Source organism: Canis aureus, chromosome 29 (assembly GCF_053574225.1).
Source record: "Canis aureus isolate CA01 chromosome 29, VMU_Caureus_v.1.0, whole genome shotgun sequence".
Lineage (NCBI taxonomy): Eukaryota > Metazoa > Chordata > Mammalia > Carnivora > Canidae > Canis > Canis aureus.
This window is the reverse complement of record NC_135639.1, coordinates 19,192,134-19,206,965: the sequence shown is the minus strand read 5'-3', so window position 1 is coordinate 19,206,965 and position 14,832 is coordinate 19,192,134. Positions and strand designations below refer to the sequence as shown.

General features: G+C 45.0%; 1 protein-coding gene across 4 annotated transcripts in view; it reads left to right on the top strand.

The window, feature by feature from the left end:
• RBM20 (RNA binding motif protein 20) overlaps nucleotides 1-14,832 on the top strand; it is a 190,646-nt gene that overhangs the window by 106,777 nt on the left and 69,037 nt on the right. The window contains exon 1 of one of the 4 annotated variants that reach the window (XM_077877655.1): nucleotides 12,533-12,762. The exons of 2 other annotated variants lie outside the window; for them this stretch is intronic. In XM_077877655.1, the coding sequence (XP_077733781.1) occupies nucleotides 12,680-12,762 (83 nt within the window). In that variant the 5' untranslated portion in view covers nucleotides 12,533-12,679. Of the gene's footprint in view, nucleotides 1-12,532; nucleotides 12,763-14,832 lie in introns of those variants that run through there. One more of the 4 variants, XM_077877656.1, reaches the window with a different exon arrangement.

Here is a 14,832-nt window from a genome sequence, read left to right as displayed (position 1 = left end):
CACTGGAACATCTCTTTGCATCTTCTGGATTCTTTCCCTGCAAGGCGGTTTGAGAAATAAGGAGCTTTTGAAGACTCCATTCTGTGGTCACAGCAGTGGTTCTCTAAATGCTCTAAAATGAACCCACTGAGGCTCTCCATGACCTGAACCATTTGAGAGAAAATGGCCACACTTTTTGAAACCCATGGTTCCCAATGTGCTGGCTGGGACTTGCCTATGCAACTTTTAATTTCACCACTTACTTGCTGACATCCACTAAGACAGCGCTGTCATTTAAGAGGACACTGCAATAGGCAGTGATGGTGTTTGCATAGCAGAAGTTGAGAGTGAGAGGCATCTGGGAAGAGTAGACATTGCCCTGAGGCAAACATACAGCTCCCATGTTTTCATGACTAGCGTTGAAAATCTTGTGCTTTATGGTAGTTGTTTTAATCTGTTAGACGACTGTATAGAGAATTAGCAGTAAATGAAGTTGCTGTTTAAATATTTTTGTATAGTGAGATGAGGCTGGTTTCTTAAAAATTCTGTGTAGATTTTCTTCTTAGGATGCTCCTGCAGTTGTGCCTCTGCTTCTCCATTGTCCCTGCCCAGCGCACCAGGCTGAGTGATGCTTCCTTTTGAGTTCCTTGGTCTGGGGCAGTGGAAGCTCCCTGTGGTCTGGTGTTGTTTCCCAAGGCGTGATGATGACCTGTGGTTTTAGCAGCATTGTGTAGGGTGAGCATCTCATTGGGAAGCCACCCTCAAGTCCAGGCTTGATTATGTGTCCTGTTTTTTTTTTAAACCCTGCTCTTGCACCATCTGAATTGTATCATTGCATCGATATTAAGGGAGAGACTTGCAAAAGCCCTGTAATCACAGGCACTCACACTTTTCTGGCCACTAGCATCTCTTTCTGAAATACATGGAATAGTTAAAGAGTCCTGGGTATGCAGACTCAGTTCTGGTGCTATCACAGAGCAACAGATATAGCACTGGGACATCTTTCAGATGAGTTTGTGACATATAGAGTGGGTAAATGGGGAGAGGTCAGTTAAAAATGGAATTTACTTTTTTTTTTTTTTTTGAAAAGTAGAAATAAAAGTAATTCCCAATTAACTCTCTGGATAAAATCACCTGGCCTTGGATAAATCAATCCATTTCATTAGGCTTTAGTTGCATCGTCTGTAAACTGGGTATAGTAAGCATTTACTCGGCTCTAGACAGAAGGCTGGATGAAATGGTTTCTGGAGAACTCATTTATGGGTTTTTGATTTGCTGAACACTGAGCTGAAATAAAAAAGTCTGGACGTGGAGTATAGTTGAATGAGATAAGTATGTGATTGTTGATGTTTTTTCAATCATTTTCAACTGTAAAATATGGCACACACACCCCAAAATTTTGAAAGCACGTATGCAGAATTTAACAAATCAGGCAAACACTTATGTAACTGTCCTGGGTCAGTAAATGGGATGCCTACTGTCTCCCAGAGACGTCTAAATGTCCCTGACCTCCCCCACCCCCGAACCCTCCCAGCCTCCTTCCTCACTTACACTTTTATGATAACTTCCTTTCTTTTGTCTTGAGCTTTCGTACCTCTCTCACCCTCTACTAGGAAAGTCACACACTCTATTCTAAAACTTAACAGTGGGCAGCCCGGGTGGCGCAGCGGTTTAGCACCACCTGCAGCCCAGGGTATGTTCCTGGAGTCCTGGGATCGAGTCCCGCATCGGGCTCCTTGCATGGAGCCTGCTTCTCCCTCTGCCTGTGTCTCTGCCCCTCTCTCTCTCTGTATGTCTCTCACGAATAAATAAAATCTTTTTAAAAAATCTTAAAAAAAAACTTAACAGTATTAAAAAAATAAAAAATAAAACAACGGTATTCATACTTGAGGTTTACCAAAACTTTCATTTCCCTTTGGGTAATACCAGGTCTTTGGAATACTCTAAAAACATCCGACCGTATTTTTTCTCATTGCCATGTGTTTTCATTCTGTCTACATTAAAGCACACCATGAAATATCTTGTCCTGCCCAGGCACATTCATGGTGATTTAGCTGGTGCATCCATCACTGCTCTCTGCTCTGCCTTCCCTTTTGTGTTGCTGGCCCTCTATCTGGGATCACTTCCCTTCTGCCTGCCATGCAACCTGTAGAGTTCCCTTTGGCAGTAGTGGACTTTCTCAGGTTTTGTCTGCCCAAGAAATCCTGACAATGTCTTCACTGTGGAGGATAGTTCGGGTAATCGTGTTTGTTTCCTGTGGCTGCTGCAACCAACTTGGTGACTTAGAACAACACACATTTATTCTCACACGGCCCAGGAGGCCAGAAGCTTGAAATTCGTTTCCCTGGGCTACTGTCCCCGTGTCAGCAGAGCTCGGCTCCCTCCAAGGCTCCAGGGCAGAGGGATTTCCTTGCCCTTCCCAGCTTCCAGAGCTTTGCCTACCTTGGTTCGCGACTCCTTCCTCCATCTTCGAAGCCAGCATTGTAACAACTTCACATTTCCATCATCATCTCTCATATCACCTTCTTCTCTGTGTCAGATCCCCCTGCCTCTCTCTTTTTTTTAAGATTTTATTTATTTATTCATGAGAGACACACAGAGAGAGAGAGGCAGAGACACAGGCAGAGGGAGAAGCAGGCTCCATGCAGGGAGCCCGACGTGGGACTCGATCCCGGGTCTCCAGGATCACACCCTGGGCTGAAGGCGGTGCTAAACCACTGAGCCACCCAGGCTGCCCGCCTCTCTCTATTATAATAAAGCTGTGTGTTCGTCCACCCGTGTAATGCAGGATAATCTACCCATCTGGAGATCCTTCATGTAACCATTCTACAAAGACTTTTTCGCCGTATAAGGGCACATCACAGGTTCCAGGAATGATGACCTGGCTATCTTTGGGGGCTATTATTCATCTCTGCACAAGAGTGTATGAAATTCTAGGTTGGTTATTATTTTGTTTCAGCATGTTAAAGATCTGATTCAGCTGTCTTTTGGCTTCCATTTTTGATGTTGAGGAGTCATTTCTCAGCCTTATCCTTTGTTTTAAAATAATCTATATTATTCCTTTAAGATTTTACTCTTGCTTTTGATCACTGGGATGTGTCTAGGTGTGCATTCCTTTATATTTATTCTGTTTGGGCTTCCTTGGATCTTTTGAATCCACGGTATCTTTCAGTAGTTCTGGAAAATCCTCAGCTTATCTTGTCAGTAGTTCTGGAAAATCCTCAGCTCTTCTCCTCAATATTATCTCAGTCCTGTGCTAACTTCCCTTCTCTTCAGAGACCCTCTCAGCAAAATGTACATTGGACCTTTTTACTATGTCCTCCATGTTGTAAATCTACTTTCCTGTGCTTTCCACACTTTTGCCTTCTGTGTTGTATTCTGGACGATTTCCTCTGATCTAACCTCTGGTTTCGAATTGTCTTTTCTATTGCTTTTATCCTGCTGCCAGCCACTTCTGCTGGGATTTTTATTTGTTACTGAATTTTTCCTTTCTAGACATTCAACTTGATTCTCTTTCAGATCTTCTAGGTCATTTTTTACATTTGTTTTCCTCCCCTGCAGACATTTGCAAACTTGACATTTCATTTCTTCATGTGTTAAGCGTATATAAACTTAATAAATCTGTATCTGAAACTGTCCAGGTGTCTTTCTGCACTCAGTTGTTTATAATGGTTCTCCCCCATGTTGCCTTATTCCCTATGTATCTCATTATCTTTAACTGTTTTATTGGGTATTGCCCTTAAAAAATTATTTGTAGAGATTCCTTGAGGCTTGGAATAAATGTACTTTCCTCCTTCTGGCTGCCTTTTAGGGGCACAACTTGAGGACCACTTTAAACCAGATTCATTGCCCATTTCCATTGTACATTCTTGGTCCGAAATGTGCATGAGGGTGGGTCTTGGTCACATCTTCTCAAGAATATTTTATCTCCTTTATATTTCCTTCTCCTGCTCTGCTTAGGTACAGAGCAACCTTCTTTCTGGGCCTGTGGGGTTGGGAAGGTATAGGAGCTGCAGATTTGTTCTGGTTCATCCTAATCCTCAGCCTATAGCCCTCCGGAGCCCAGCTTAATGCAGGAAAAGGTAATTATTTACATTGTAAATAATTGTAATTATTTACATTGAATTGCTCTGCACCTGGCCTTTTGTCATCTGTACCCCTCTAGTGTCTTTAAGGCAAAAGCAATGTTCGCACTCAAATAATCCTCTAACCTCTTTGGTTCAAGCTTCTTCCAAAATTGGCCTGACAGGGCTGCACCATCTTTTCAACTCCTCATTGCTTTCCTAAGGGGATTTCTACAGAGTTGTTTACAGCCAGAGGGTTTATCTGAATATCCTACTGCCTAACCTGTCTTATGAGAAATAGCTACTATATTTTTATTGTATAAAGTTATGTATTTGTGTTTAATGGTCCTCCTATCCCAAATATGGACAGAAACCTCTGAAATTATAATCAACATGAGGAAAAGCCTATAAGTCATTTGCTGATTCAGAAAACATTTAATGGACTTCTACTCTCTGGAATACACCATGCTGGGTATTGTAGAGTCCTTGCCATCAGAATGCTTATAATCTTGTGCTATGCAGAGAGCTCAAAGATCTAAGAGAGAAAACTGGGATATAGAAGGGACCCTGGGGCTGAGTGTGAGTGATCTTGCCAATTCTCTCAAAAACTCATTGTTCTGCAGTGCTCCTACACTGTCCTGCAGTGCTCCTACACTGTCCTGCAGTGCTCCTACACTGTCCTGCAATGCTCCTACACCTACAGCCTACCAAGTGAGGTTGGTGCATTTATTAAGTAATGCCACTAAGAGAGCAGTTAGAGTTCTAGCAAATAACTGCCATGTGCACCTTTAAGAGGAGATCAGCTTAAAGTCAGATTTGTTTCTTTAGTAGGAATTAGACGGTACACTGCTGAAGCTTCTTAAAGCTGCCCTCTCTTCCTTGGCAAGAAGACAAGCTGTTTGCTTCCAGCCCCCCAACTTCCTTGATTATGGGGAATTCTTCTTTGTTTGATTCTGAACAAATTTTACTTTCTATTTGCTTATTATTCTCCTTTCATTGTGTGTGTTCTTTTTATATGTCCAGCTCCTCTGATTAGGGTGACTTCTGTACTCAGCTTGTTATGAAAGTTCAGTACCGTGACACATGGTATGTTTTCCAATTTTTATATCTTTATACTCCTCTACTGTTTAACCATGGCGATCATGTTTTGCTGAATGTAATACTCTTGCCATTTAAATTTTAATTGAATGTGATAATAAAACAAAGTTGTAGTAGACTTCCCCCTCCTCCTTCTCCTATTCCAGACAGGGCATCAGAAAGCACTCATAGAGTAGGCAGAGTATTAAAATACCAACAGGTTGGGGTGCTTGGGTGGCTCAGTTGGTTAAATGTCTAATTCTTGGTTTAGGCTCAGATCATGATCTCAGGGTCATAAGGCCGATCCCTGTTTCAGGCTCTATGCTTAGCGTGGAGTCTGCTTGAGATTCTCTCCCTCTCTTTCTGCTCCTCCCCCCACTAAAATAAATAACTAATCTTTTAAAAAAATACCAACAAGTCCTTAAATTTAGGATCCCATCCTATCGTTTACTTTTGTATATGCATGTGGAGGAAAAGTGATCATGTGTTGGAAGGTGTCTAGTATGTTTGTTTGAGGGTATTTTGATCTTTTCTAAAACAGAGGAGGACAGTACAAGAGCTGGGTCCAGCCCTGTTGACTGACTGATGGAGGTGATGGAAGGCATCTGGTGCTTCGGGAGGAAAATCAGGACCAGGGTGGGTTTCAGCTACCCTGCTTCTACTGGGTGCTCCCACAGTAGAATGGGAGCTCTAAATGGGACCCATGCTTAGATATTGTTTTAGTCCATGGACAGATAAGCTGCAGCTATCTTGAGTGGCTGGTGTCCTCTGAGCCCGAAGTGATGGAGTAGACTCATTTATTGAACAAATATTGACTTGAGCTTCTGTTTGTGCCAGACACTGTTCTGGGTGTTGGACATGCAGCAATAAAAGAGGCAGACAAGCTCTTTGCTCTCATGGAGCTTATATTCCCCGGCTGGGACAGGCAATAAAGTACGAAACAAATAAGGTAATTTCAGATAGTGATAAAGGTAGGATAAGGGGGCAGAGAGTCAAGAGTCACCATATGTCCTTTATGTTCCTGGGTCTACAGTGGCCTCTTTGGGAAGATGACAGTAGCACAGGGGCCTGAGCTTAAGAAGGAGCCAGTCACATGAAGAACTGAAGCGATGCTGCCTGGAGGAACTTTCTGAATGCTGGAGATGTTACATACTGTGCTATCCAGTACGGTAGTCGCTAGTCCCATGTAGTTATGAACACTTGAAATGTGGCTAGTGTGACTGAGGGACTGAGTTTTAAATTCTATTTAATATTAATAACTTACATTTGAAAGGTACATGTGGTTAATAGCGACCCTATTGGACAGTGCAAATCTGGAGGAAGGACTCTCAGGCAGAGGGAACAGATTGTGCAAAGGTCCTGAGGATATAGTCACCCTGAGAAGCCAGCATGGGAATTATTTCTGGAAGCTACGTTCAGTTTTTAAAGAGCAATTCTGGAAAACTTAAAAATGCTTCCTGCTTCTGTTTTGGGGGCCCCTGGAGAACCTGCTGAGGAACAACAGTTACCCAGAATGGAATTAAAACCCCTGATCAACAAAGAACCAGCTTCCTTTTCTAGGAAGGGCTCATTCCCACGTGTGACTCACAACTCTCGACCGGTTTCCTCTGCTAACGGGTTGTGACTGGCCTTTGTCTGTGCAGGAAGTAGCCATTACAGGACTGAGCTTGTTCATTCTGGGAACGAATCCTGTCTTTGTTCTCTCCTTGCATCTCACTGTGACAAGAGATTGAAGCCTCTGTCCTTGCTCTGTCAAGGGGTCACCTGCTGCCTTCCATCCATCCCAGGGGCCTGAGACCACCTCTTTTCTGGCTGGCTGCGGTTTTCTTTTTTTTTCCCAAAGATTTTATTCATTTATTCATGAGAGACAGACAGAGAGAGAGAGGCAGAGACACAGGCAGAAGCAGGCTCCATGCAGGGAGTCCAATATGGGACTCGATCCCAGGACTCCAGGATCATGCCCTGAGCCGAAGGCAGATGCTCAACCACTAAGCCACCCAGAGGTCCCTGCAGTTTTCTTTTTTAAAAAAAATTTCATTTCCTTATTTGAGACGGAGATAGAGGGCACAAGCAGGGAGGAGGGTCAGAGGGAGAGGGAGAAGCAGACTCCTTGCTGAACAGGGAGCCTGATGCAGGGCTCGAGCCCAGGACCCCGGGATCATGACCTGAGCTGACGGCAGACCCTTAACCGACTGAGCCACCCAGGCGCTCCCTGGCTATACTTGTCTTTTTTCCCCCATTGCCTAAGATAGCATAGCCAGCCCTAGGTATAAGGAGAAAGTGGTCTGGAGAGATAGTTTGACCTCAGTTGTGAGCAGAGTTGGGGAGGGAGTGGCCAGAGCAGAGTGTAGCTCTGCCCATCCAGCGTGGGCAGAGATTTGGCTGTAGCCAGATTCCCAGCCTAAAACAGAGACGAGGTGGCCACTTCTGGCCCAGTGTGCTGAAAATTAGAGGAGGCCCAGCTACAGTCTGTAATCCTGGGCTTAGCCTAGATTAGTCATTGGTTAACACTATCCTTGAATTTGCATAACTCAAAAGAAAACACCATTCTTAGCCCTGCCCTGAAAAGTATATAAAACTGAGCCAAGGAGCTCGAGATGTTAAATTAGAGACCACAGGCCTGAGCCTACTTCTAGGGTTGTTGGGTAACCCTGCCTTTCCCCTCTGTCCTGACGGTAGCTCGCTCCTCCTCCCCACCCACAGACCAGCAGGGGTTGGAGGGGCAGGCCGTGAGCAGGCGTGGAGGCTGCCGACTTTCAACTGTGGCGTGTACCAAGAAGCCGTCTTCATGTTAATGATTTTGATCTTTCTGGTGAGAAGCCTGAGGTCATAAAATGAACCTTTGTTTACCCCTGAGCGACATGCCCGTGTGGCCCACCTGCTTTGTGCACAGTGCCTTGCTGGAATACAGGTGTGAAACCCACCTGAGTCATGTCCTTTAGCCTTCATGAGAGGATGAACACCACCACGTTTTGCGTAGATGCCTCATTTTTCCATGTACCTTGTCCTTATTTTTAGCATATGGTTTTCCAGGAGAGAAGTGTCTGCTGTGGCAAGGGGCTGTGTTACACTATGTAATATGAAAGGGTCATTTGAAGGTCCTTATAAGCTAGATGGGCATCATTAGCCCAACTAAATGTATTTTTCCCTAAAAAATTACTCCTAAAAAACAAACATGTTTATTAAGGAAAAATTAGAACATTTATGAAAGGAGAACAGAGAAACAAATTACCCAAGTTTTGCCGTCTAAACAACTGCCCCTGTTGACATTTGGGTGTGTTCTGTAATTTTTTTTTTCCTTTCCTACCTGAGGGAAGGGTTATTTTCCCTTTCACTTGTCTATAACCATAATATATATAGAATTTTGTGTACTTGTTTTTAATTGAACATTAAAGAGTAAGTGGATAAACATCGCTTTTATGGCCACACTGCATCCCCTTAAGTTCCTGTATGCTTGGCCCTGGGGTGTTTTGAGCCACCAGGACTCAGTGACTGACTGGAGGTCACACAGTGAGCTGGGGAGGAAGCCAGACGCAGACCCCATGTTTCTTACTCCAGCTGAGCATTCCTTATACTCACTGGTTCTCAGCCGTTTTCTGCTTTCATTCCTCACACGTGAGCTGGCTATATATCCCTGCCACTTGTATCTCTTGTTACGTTACTGTGCATGACTTGTCCCCTACCTTCTACTATACCACCTGCTTTGGGCCTCTCCCCAGGAGTAGAGGCCAAATTATTCCTTCCCATTGTGTCACCTCAAGAAACTCAGTATCATAATGAATAGCAGGATTCGTTTGGGCCACATTTGCCTCCTGCTTCCCGCAACCCATGTTCCACCCCTGGACCTTTCTCTGGCCCTTGCATTAATGCTAGCTCAGTAGCAGGAGACAGAATGGCCAAAGGAAACAGGGACAAGCTTGGATGTCCAGCAGATGGTCCTGGGCTGTAGTGCTCTGGGAATTGCTGCTGTCAGTATGGATGGATAATGAAGCATCTCCCTCCCCCCAGTCCCCTACCTCTCAGACTTCTTCCCTCACTTTCAGGACTGGCTTCATGGGCATGTGTTCACAGGAGCCCCTTTGATTAGAATGGTTCTGCGTTTAATTTAATGCTCTGCTATTGCCATCTTGAAATTCTTTTTTTTTTTTTTAAGATTTTATTTATTTATGAGAGAGAGAGAGAGAGAGAGAGAGGCAGAGACACAGGCAGAAGGAGAAGCAGGCTTCATACAGGGAGCCTGATGTGGAACTCGATCCTGGGACTCCAGGATCACGCCCTGGGCCAAAGGCAGGTGCTAAACTGCTGAGCCACCCGGGGATCCCCATCTTGAAATTCTTAATCAATTTTTGAACACTGGCCTTGCATTTTGTTTTGCACCGGGCCCTATTTTGTTGCCAGTCCTACATTCTCATTAGACTTGGAATACACCTTACCTGTAGCATTCATCTTGTTTTACTTTATGACTCACCTCGCACCTTGGGGGGATGTTTTAGTGGAACACAGGCCTTTGGAATAAAAAAGATCTTGTTTCAAATGACCATATATTGACTTTGGGAATTTGGGTTAGTTACCCTGTCATTTCAGAGGTTCGGTACTCTCATCTGTAAAGTGGGCATAGTGATCTTAAATTTTTAAGACTTGTGATGATCAGGTATGTGAAGTGGGTAGCATAATGCCTTGCACATTCATACTCAATACCACCTTGTGTTCCTCCCTCCCTACTTGCCTGGCACAGCGTTGGTATACAGTAAGTGCTAAACATGTACTTACGACATTGCAGTTTGTGATGGTCAGCTTGTGCCTCTTCATTTCCACACGGGGCCACGCTTTGTGCCCTATTCTCTGAGTGAGAGCTCGGGTCACACAATTAGAAGGGCTCATTCTAAATACTGTTCTTCACATTTGGGGAGATATGTGTAGTAAAGCAGTTGTGGGTCTTTTTTTAAAAAAAAGATTTTATTTATTCATTCATGAGAGACACACACACAGAGAGAGAGAGGGAGAGACATAGGCAGAGGGAGAAGCAGGCTCCATGCAGGGAACCCCATGTGGGACTCGATCCCTGGACCCCAGCATCATGCCCTGAGCCAAAGGCAGATGCTCAACCGCTGAGCCACCCAGGTGTCCCTGTTTTTTTTTTTGTTTGTTTGTTTTGTTTTTTTTTTTAGAGAGAGAGAGAGAGAGCGTGCACGCACAGGTCAGAGGGAGAGGGAAGAGTGAGAATGAGAGAGAGAGAAAATCTTAAGCAGGCTTCACGCTCAGCACGGAGCCTGATGCAGGGCTCACTCTCATGACCCTGAGATCATGACCTGAGCTGAAATTAAGAGTCCAATGCTTAACTGACCCAGGCACCCCTGGTGGAGTGCTTTTCAGTAAACTCTTTTTCTAGGAAAGTCCTGAGCATAGTGAAAATAAGACAGACAGAGGAAGGGCAAAATATGCAGTCGCTGATTGGAGCCGAGCCTTGTGCCTTGGGGAAACCTGGTAGATCATGGGCAGGACCCATAGCCTGAGCAGAAGTGCAGCTGTGGCCAGGTTGGCTGGTGTCTGTAGGTCAGGATCTGGGACTGGCGCCTTGGGTGTCTGTGACTGAGTCGGTGGCAGAGAGCCAGGCAAGCCTGTGGCAGCTAGTGCACTATGACTAAATTAGGGAGAAAGAGCCCCTGGGCTCTCCCCAGAGCTCACTGGGCAGGTGGGCAGTGCTCAGGCCTCTGGTGGGCAGCTGGAAATGGGCTGTTCAGATAGACATGACTGGCTTTCACTATGACTTTTCAGTGGGCTGCAAGAAGGTCACACACTGAGTTCTAGCAGAGAGAAGCTTCCCTGATGCCAGTGACCATACCCATCCTTCTGCCTTTAGGGGTCCGTATAAAATAGGAGAACCCAGTGAGCTTTAATCCTTGGTCCTGTAGAAGGTCTTTGGGGGGGGGGGGTTTACTTTGTATAAAGTATACCCTCCTGATAATTTCGAGAGGAGATTATATTGGATACTGGGCATCACAGATGAACATCAGACCATCCAGATAGGACAAACTGAGATGATGGCTGCTGTACATACCCTGGCAGTGAGGTAGTCATTCATGGACAGCTGGTTTCGATTTAGAACATCACCAAAGGCTTAGTTTGGTCTGACTGTTTAAATATTATGGGTAACAAAAGAGGAAAAAAGTGGCAGGAGAAGAGTGACTCCTGGAGAGAAAAGCGAGCAATTTCCTAACTGATTAAACCACAATTCAGGCGAAGCCCATCCCCGGACCCTGGGGCTTCCAGTCAGGTCCTCCCAGAGAGGGGCTCCTTGGATTTCTTTTCTTTTCTTCCTTCTTGTTTTTGTGTCATATTTTCTGTAAGACTTGTAGAGGGCTTTAGCATTACAGCAGTTTCTCAACCGAGGTACTATTGATGTCTTGGGCTGGGTAGTCCTTGTTCGCAGGGGTTTGACTTGAACTTTGCAGGATTTGATTTTATTTTATTTTATTTTGTTTTGTTTTGTTTTATTTTATTTTATTTATTTTTATTTTATTTTATTTTATTTTATTTATTTTTATTTTATTTTATTTTATTTTTTTTTATTAATGAGAGGCACAGAGAGAGAGAGGCAGAGACACAGGCAGAAGGAGAAGCAGGCCCCATGCAGGGAGCCCGATATGGGACTCAATCCCGGGTCTCCAGGATCACGCCCTGGGCCAAAGGCAGACGCTGAACCGCTGAGCCACCCAGGGATCCCTGAACTTTGCAGGATTTTAGCAGCATCCCCCAGTTCTGACAAACAGAATGCCTCCAGCACGCCCTGAGGGGGAGATCACCGTAGTGAAGAGCCACTGCTTAGCGCAGAAGACAGTCATTTTTCCTGCTGAAAAGCATTGCAGTTACCACGGAGTAGGTAAAATGATGGCGAGTCACCTCACTCCATCTCCTGCTCCATAAAAATAAAACCAAGAAGGGGCAAGCTGTTCAGGAGGTTTGCTGGCCGGGGGTCAGTGTGCGGTGCTGTCGGATGTGGCTCCTACATTGCTGAATGTCCTTTTGGCCACCTCCAGGACCAGATTGTTGCCCATGCAAACCGAGTAGAAAAAGCAACAACAACAACAACAACAAAACAAGCAAATAAACAACAAACCACCATCACTCCCACCACTACCAATGAGAAATGAGAAATAGCAAAGCAAACCAGGACAGGAGGCTTGGGATTTTAATTAAAATGGTTACACGATTAGCACAGGACCCTCTCCTTCAGAGGCGCTCTCAGGAGGCCTGTCTGTGCAGAGCTGGCTTGGGTGTTGATATGTGAAGAGGCTGAGAACATGTGGCATAAACATGGACTGATATTGTTTGCCATTTCGCTCGGCGTGTGTAATGCAGCAGGAATGGCTCCTGGCGGCATGTGACTCCCCTTCCAGCCGGGTATGCCGCACCCTGGGGCCGCTCTTTCTCGCTCGCTCCCTCGCCTGCTTTCCCCCTCCTCTACCCCGTCCCGGACTCCAGAGAGTCCAAGTGGACGCTTGTCGTGATTGGCAAGCAGAAAGCCGGTAGAATGTCCCTGGAATTTTCTAGGGAGGCACATGCGCGACACCCAAAATGACTCCTGGCTTCGCTGGCCTCAGGTGAGCGCTCAATGCCAGGCGCCTTGGTCTTTTCCAGAAAGGTAAGGTTGCATGACATCTTCTTCCTACCTGTCCCCAGCGCAAGAAGGAAGTCGAGGGCTTTCTTTTTATTCCCTAGTCCAGGCGGCACTTCTGACCATGTTCTTGGCGCTAAGCATCTGTGCATGAGTATGCGATTTGTCTGTATCCCCACCCCCTCCTGTTAAGAAAAAAATCGTTAAGAACCGATTCATGACAGCAGGGTAGCATGTGACCCAAGACAGCTCCCCATGACCCCAGTGAAATCCGCGATCCCGATGTCGGCGAGTCTAGATGCTCTTTTTACGCTGGTTTGCAAAAACCCTTTTATAAAGAAAAGTTGCGGGGCCGCGTGATCACCAGACCCTGAGGGGACGGAAGGGGACATTTTCGGGATCCTGCAGCCTTATGAATGATGGGGGTTTCTTAAGGCTGAGATGTTTTGTATTGCTTTGCTGGAAATTTGTCAGCGGTGGAAAGTGACCCTAACGGCGTTTGGAGGGTCTTGTGTCTGTTGCATGCAGAGTCACGCTCGTGAACCTGGAAGGGAGCGCTGTGTTGGAATTCAGAAGCCTGGGCTATTTTGCCAAGAAATAATGCCTGAAAGTCGCTTCTGAGCACCTCTGAAGGAGCCGCGACACGCACTTGTGCAACTACTCCGTATCTCTAAGTGGAGTTTCACAACAAAACTCTTTTCCTAGTCCCCAAGCAAGCAAGTGTATAAACATCTGTTGTGAGGGTCAGGGAGCATATTTGGATAGGGGTGTGATGATCTGTGAGCAGGCTCAAGCACAGCCAAACATGACTCACCTCGTTTCTTTATCTGATGCAATTAAAAGTGGCTTTGACACATTCGGGAGAGGACGACTGGCTTTCTTCTTGCAAGTGCGTAAAAGCAAACCCATACCCGTAAAACGGCGTGTGTGATGTATCTTACCTCATGGGAATTTTTTGACCTTAAAAAAAAAAATCCATCCTGTAGTTTGCCATTGGTTTCTGCCTCAAATGTGTCGGAATAGTTTTTTTTTCCTTTTTTTTTTTTTTTTTTTTTTGCACGCTTTTGTGAAGATGTCAGAAAACTGAAGGGGAGATATTTTCACACACTCACCCCTCCCCCACGTGCATACACCAACAGCTGCCACATATGATTTTGTGGAACTTGATATTTTGAACGAAATGACTCCCTTATTTTCCATAGTAATATAATAATCAATTTTACCATAGAGGACTGTGTACATGTCCAGCGTTGACTGCTCCCAATTAGCAATGCATGGGGTAGCAGGGGAAAGTGCTGGAGAGCAGTTTTGAGTGAAAGAAAAGTCAGCCTTTGAGTTTTAACCATTCACTCTTGCCTTAGCCACGGCAGCTCTCAAGTCTCTGTGGGGCTTAACCACAGGTTTAATTTGTGGTGTTCTGAAAAGATATGGAAAATGGCACGTGCAAATGTAACCAAGATGGCTACATCTGACTTGTTTCTGTTTTTTGTGTTTTTATCCACTTTATTCACTAGCTTTCATCTGGCCACAGCTGTGTAACATAGAGACAAAAGCCAGAAGTAACCTGTATATAATATTTTCTGCATTGGGTGACACCTGTGTTTTGTTGTCTGTAGTCAGAAAGGCAGGTGTCTTAAGGTGCCAGAAACCTCCATCCACTTTAGGAAATGGATGCTTTCTCAAATAAATGGTTGTATGGCAAATTTATAATGGTCCAACCTTAATATTCTCATTTGCTCTAAGCAATTTAACAGAATCAGACACTGTGCATTCCCAACACACACACAGGAAACATACCTCAAGCTTCACAATGAAACCCTGAGCATGCTCTGCTAGGGTCTGCGTTCCCACATGCTCAGAGACAGCCATAAATTCAAGAGTTGGATAAGTATTTGTTCAGTGCTTCTAATTTGCCCGGCACCGACCCAGAGAGACACTCAGGAATTTGAAAGATTTTAGGATGTGGATGATGTCCTCAAGGTGCTTATTTAGAAGGCAAAAGTCACCCCCGGCCATTGTCATCTGGCTCTCCGCAGCAGAAACTATGTATACTGTGAAGAAAGTCTTGCCACAAAAAATATTGAACCGTGTGAAAGA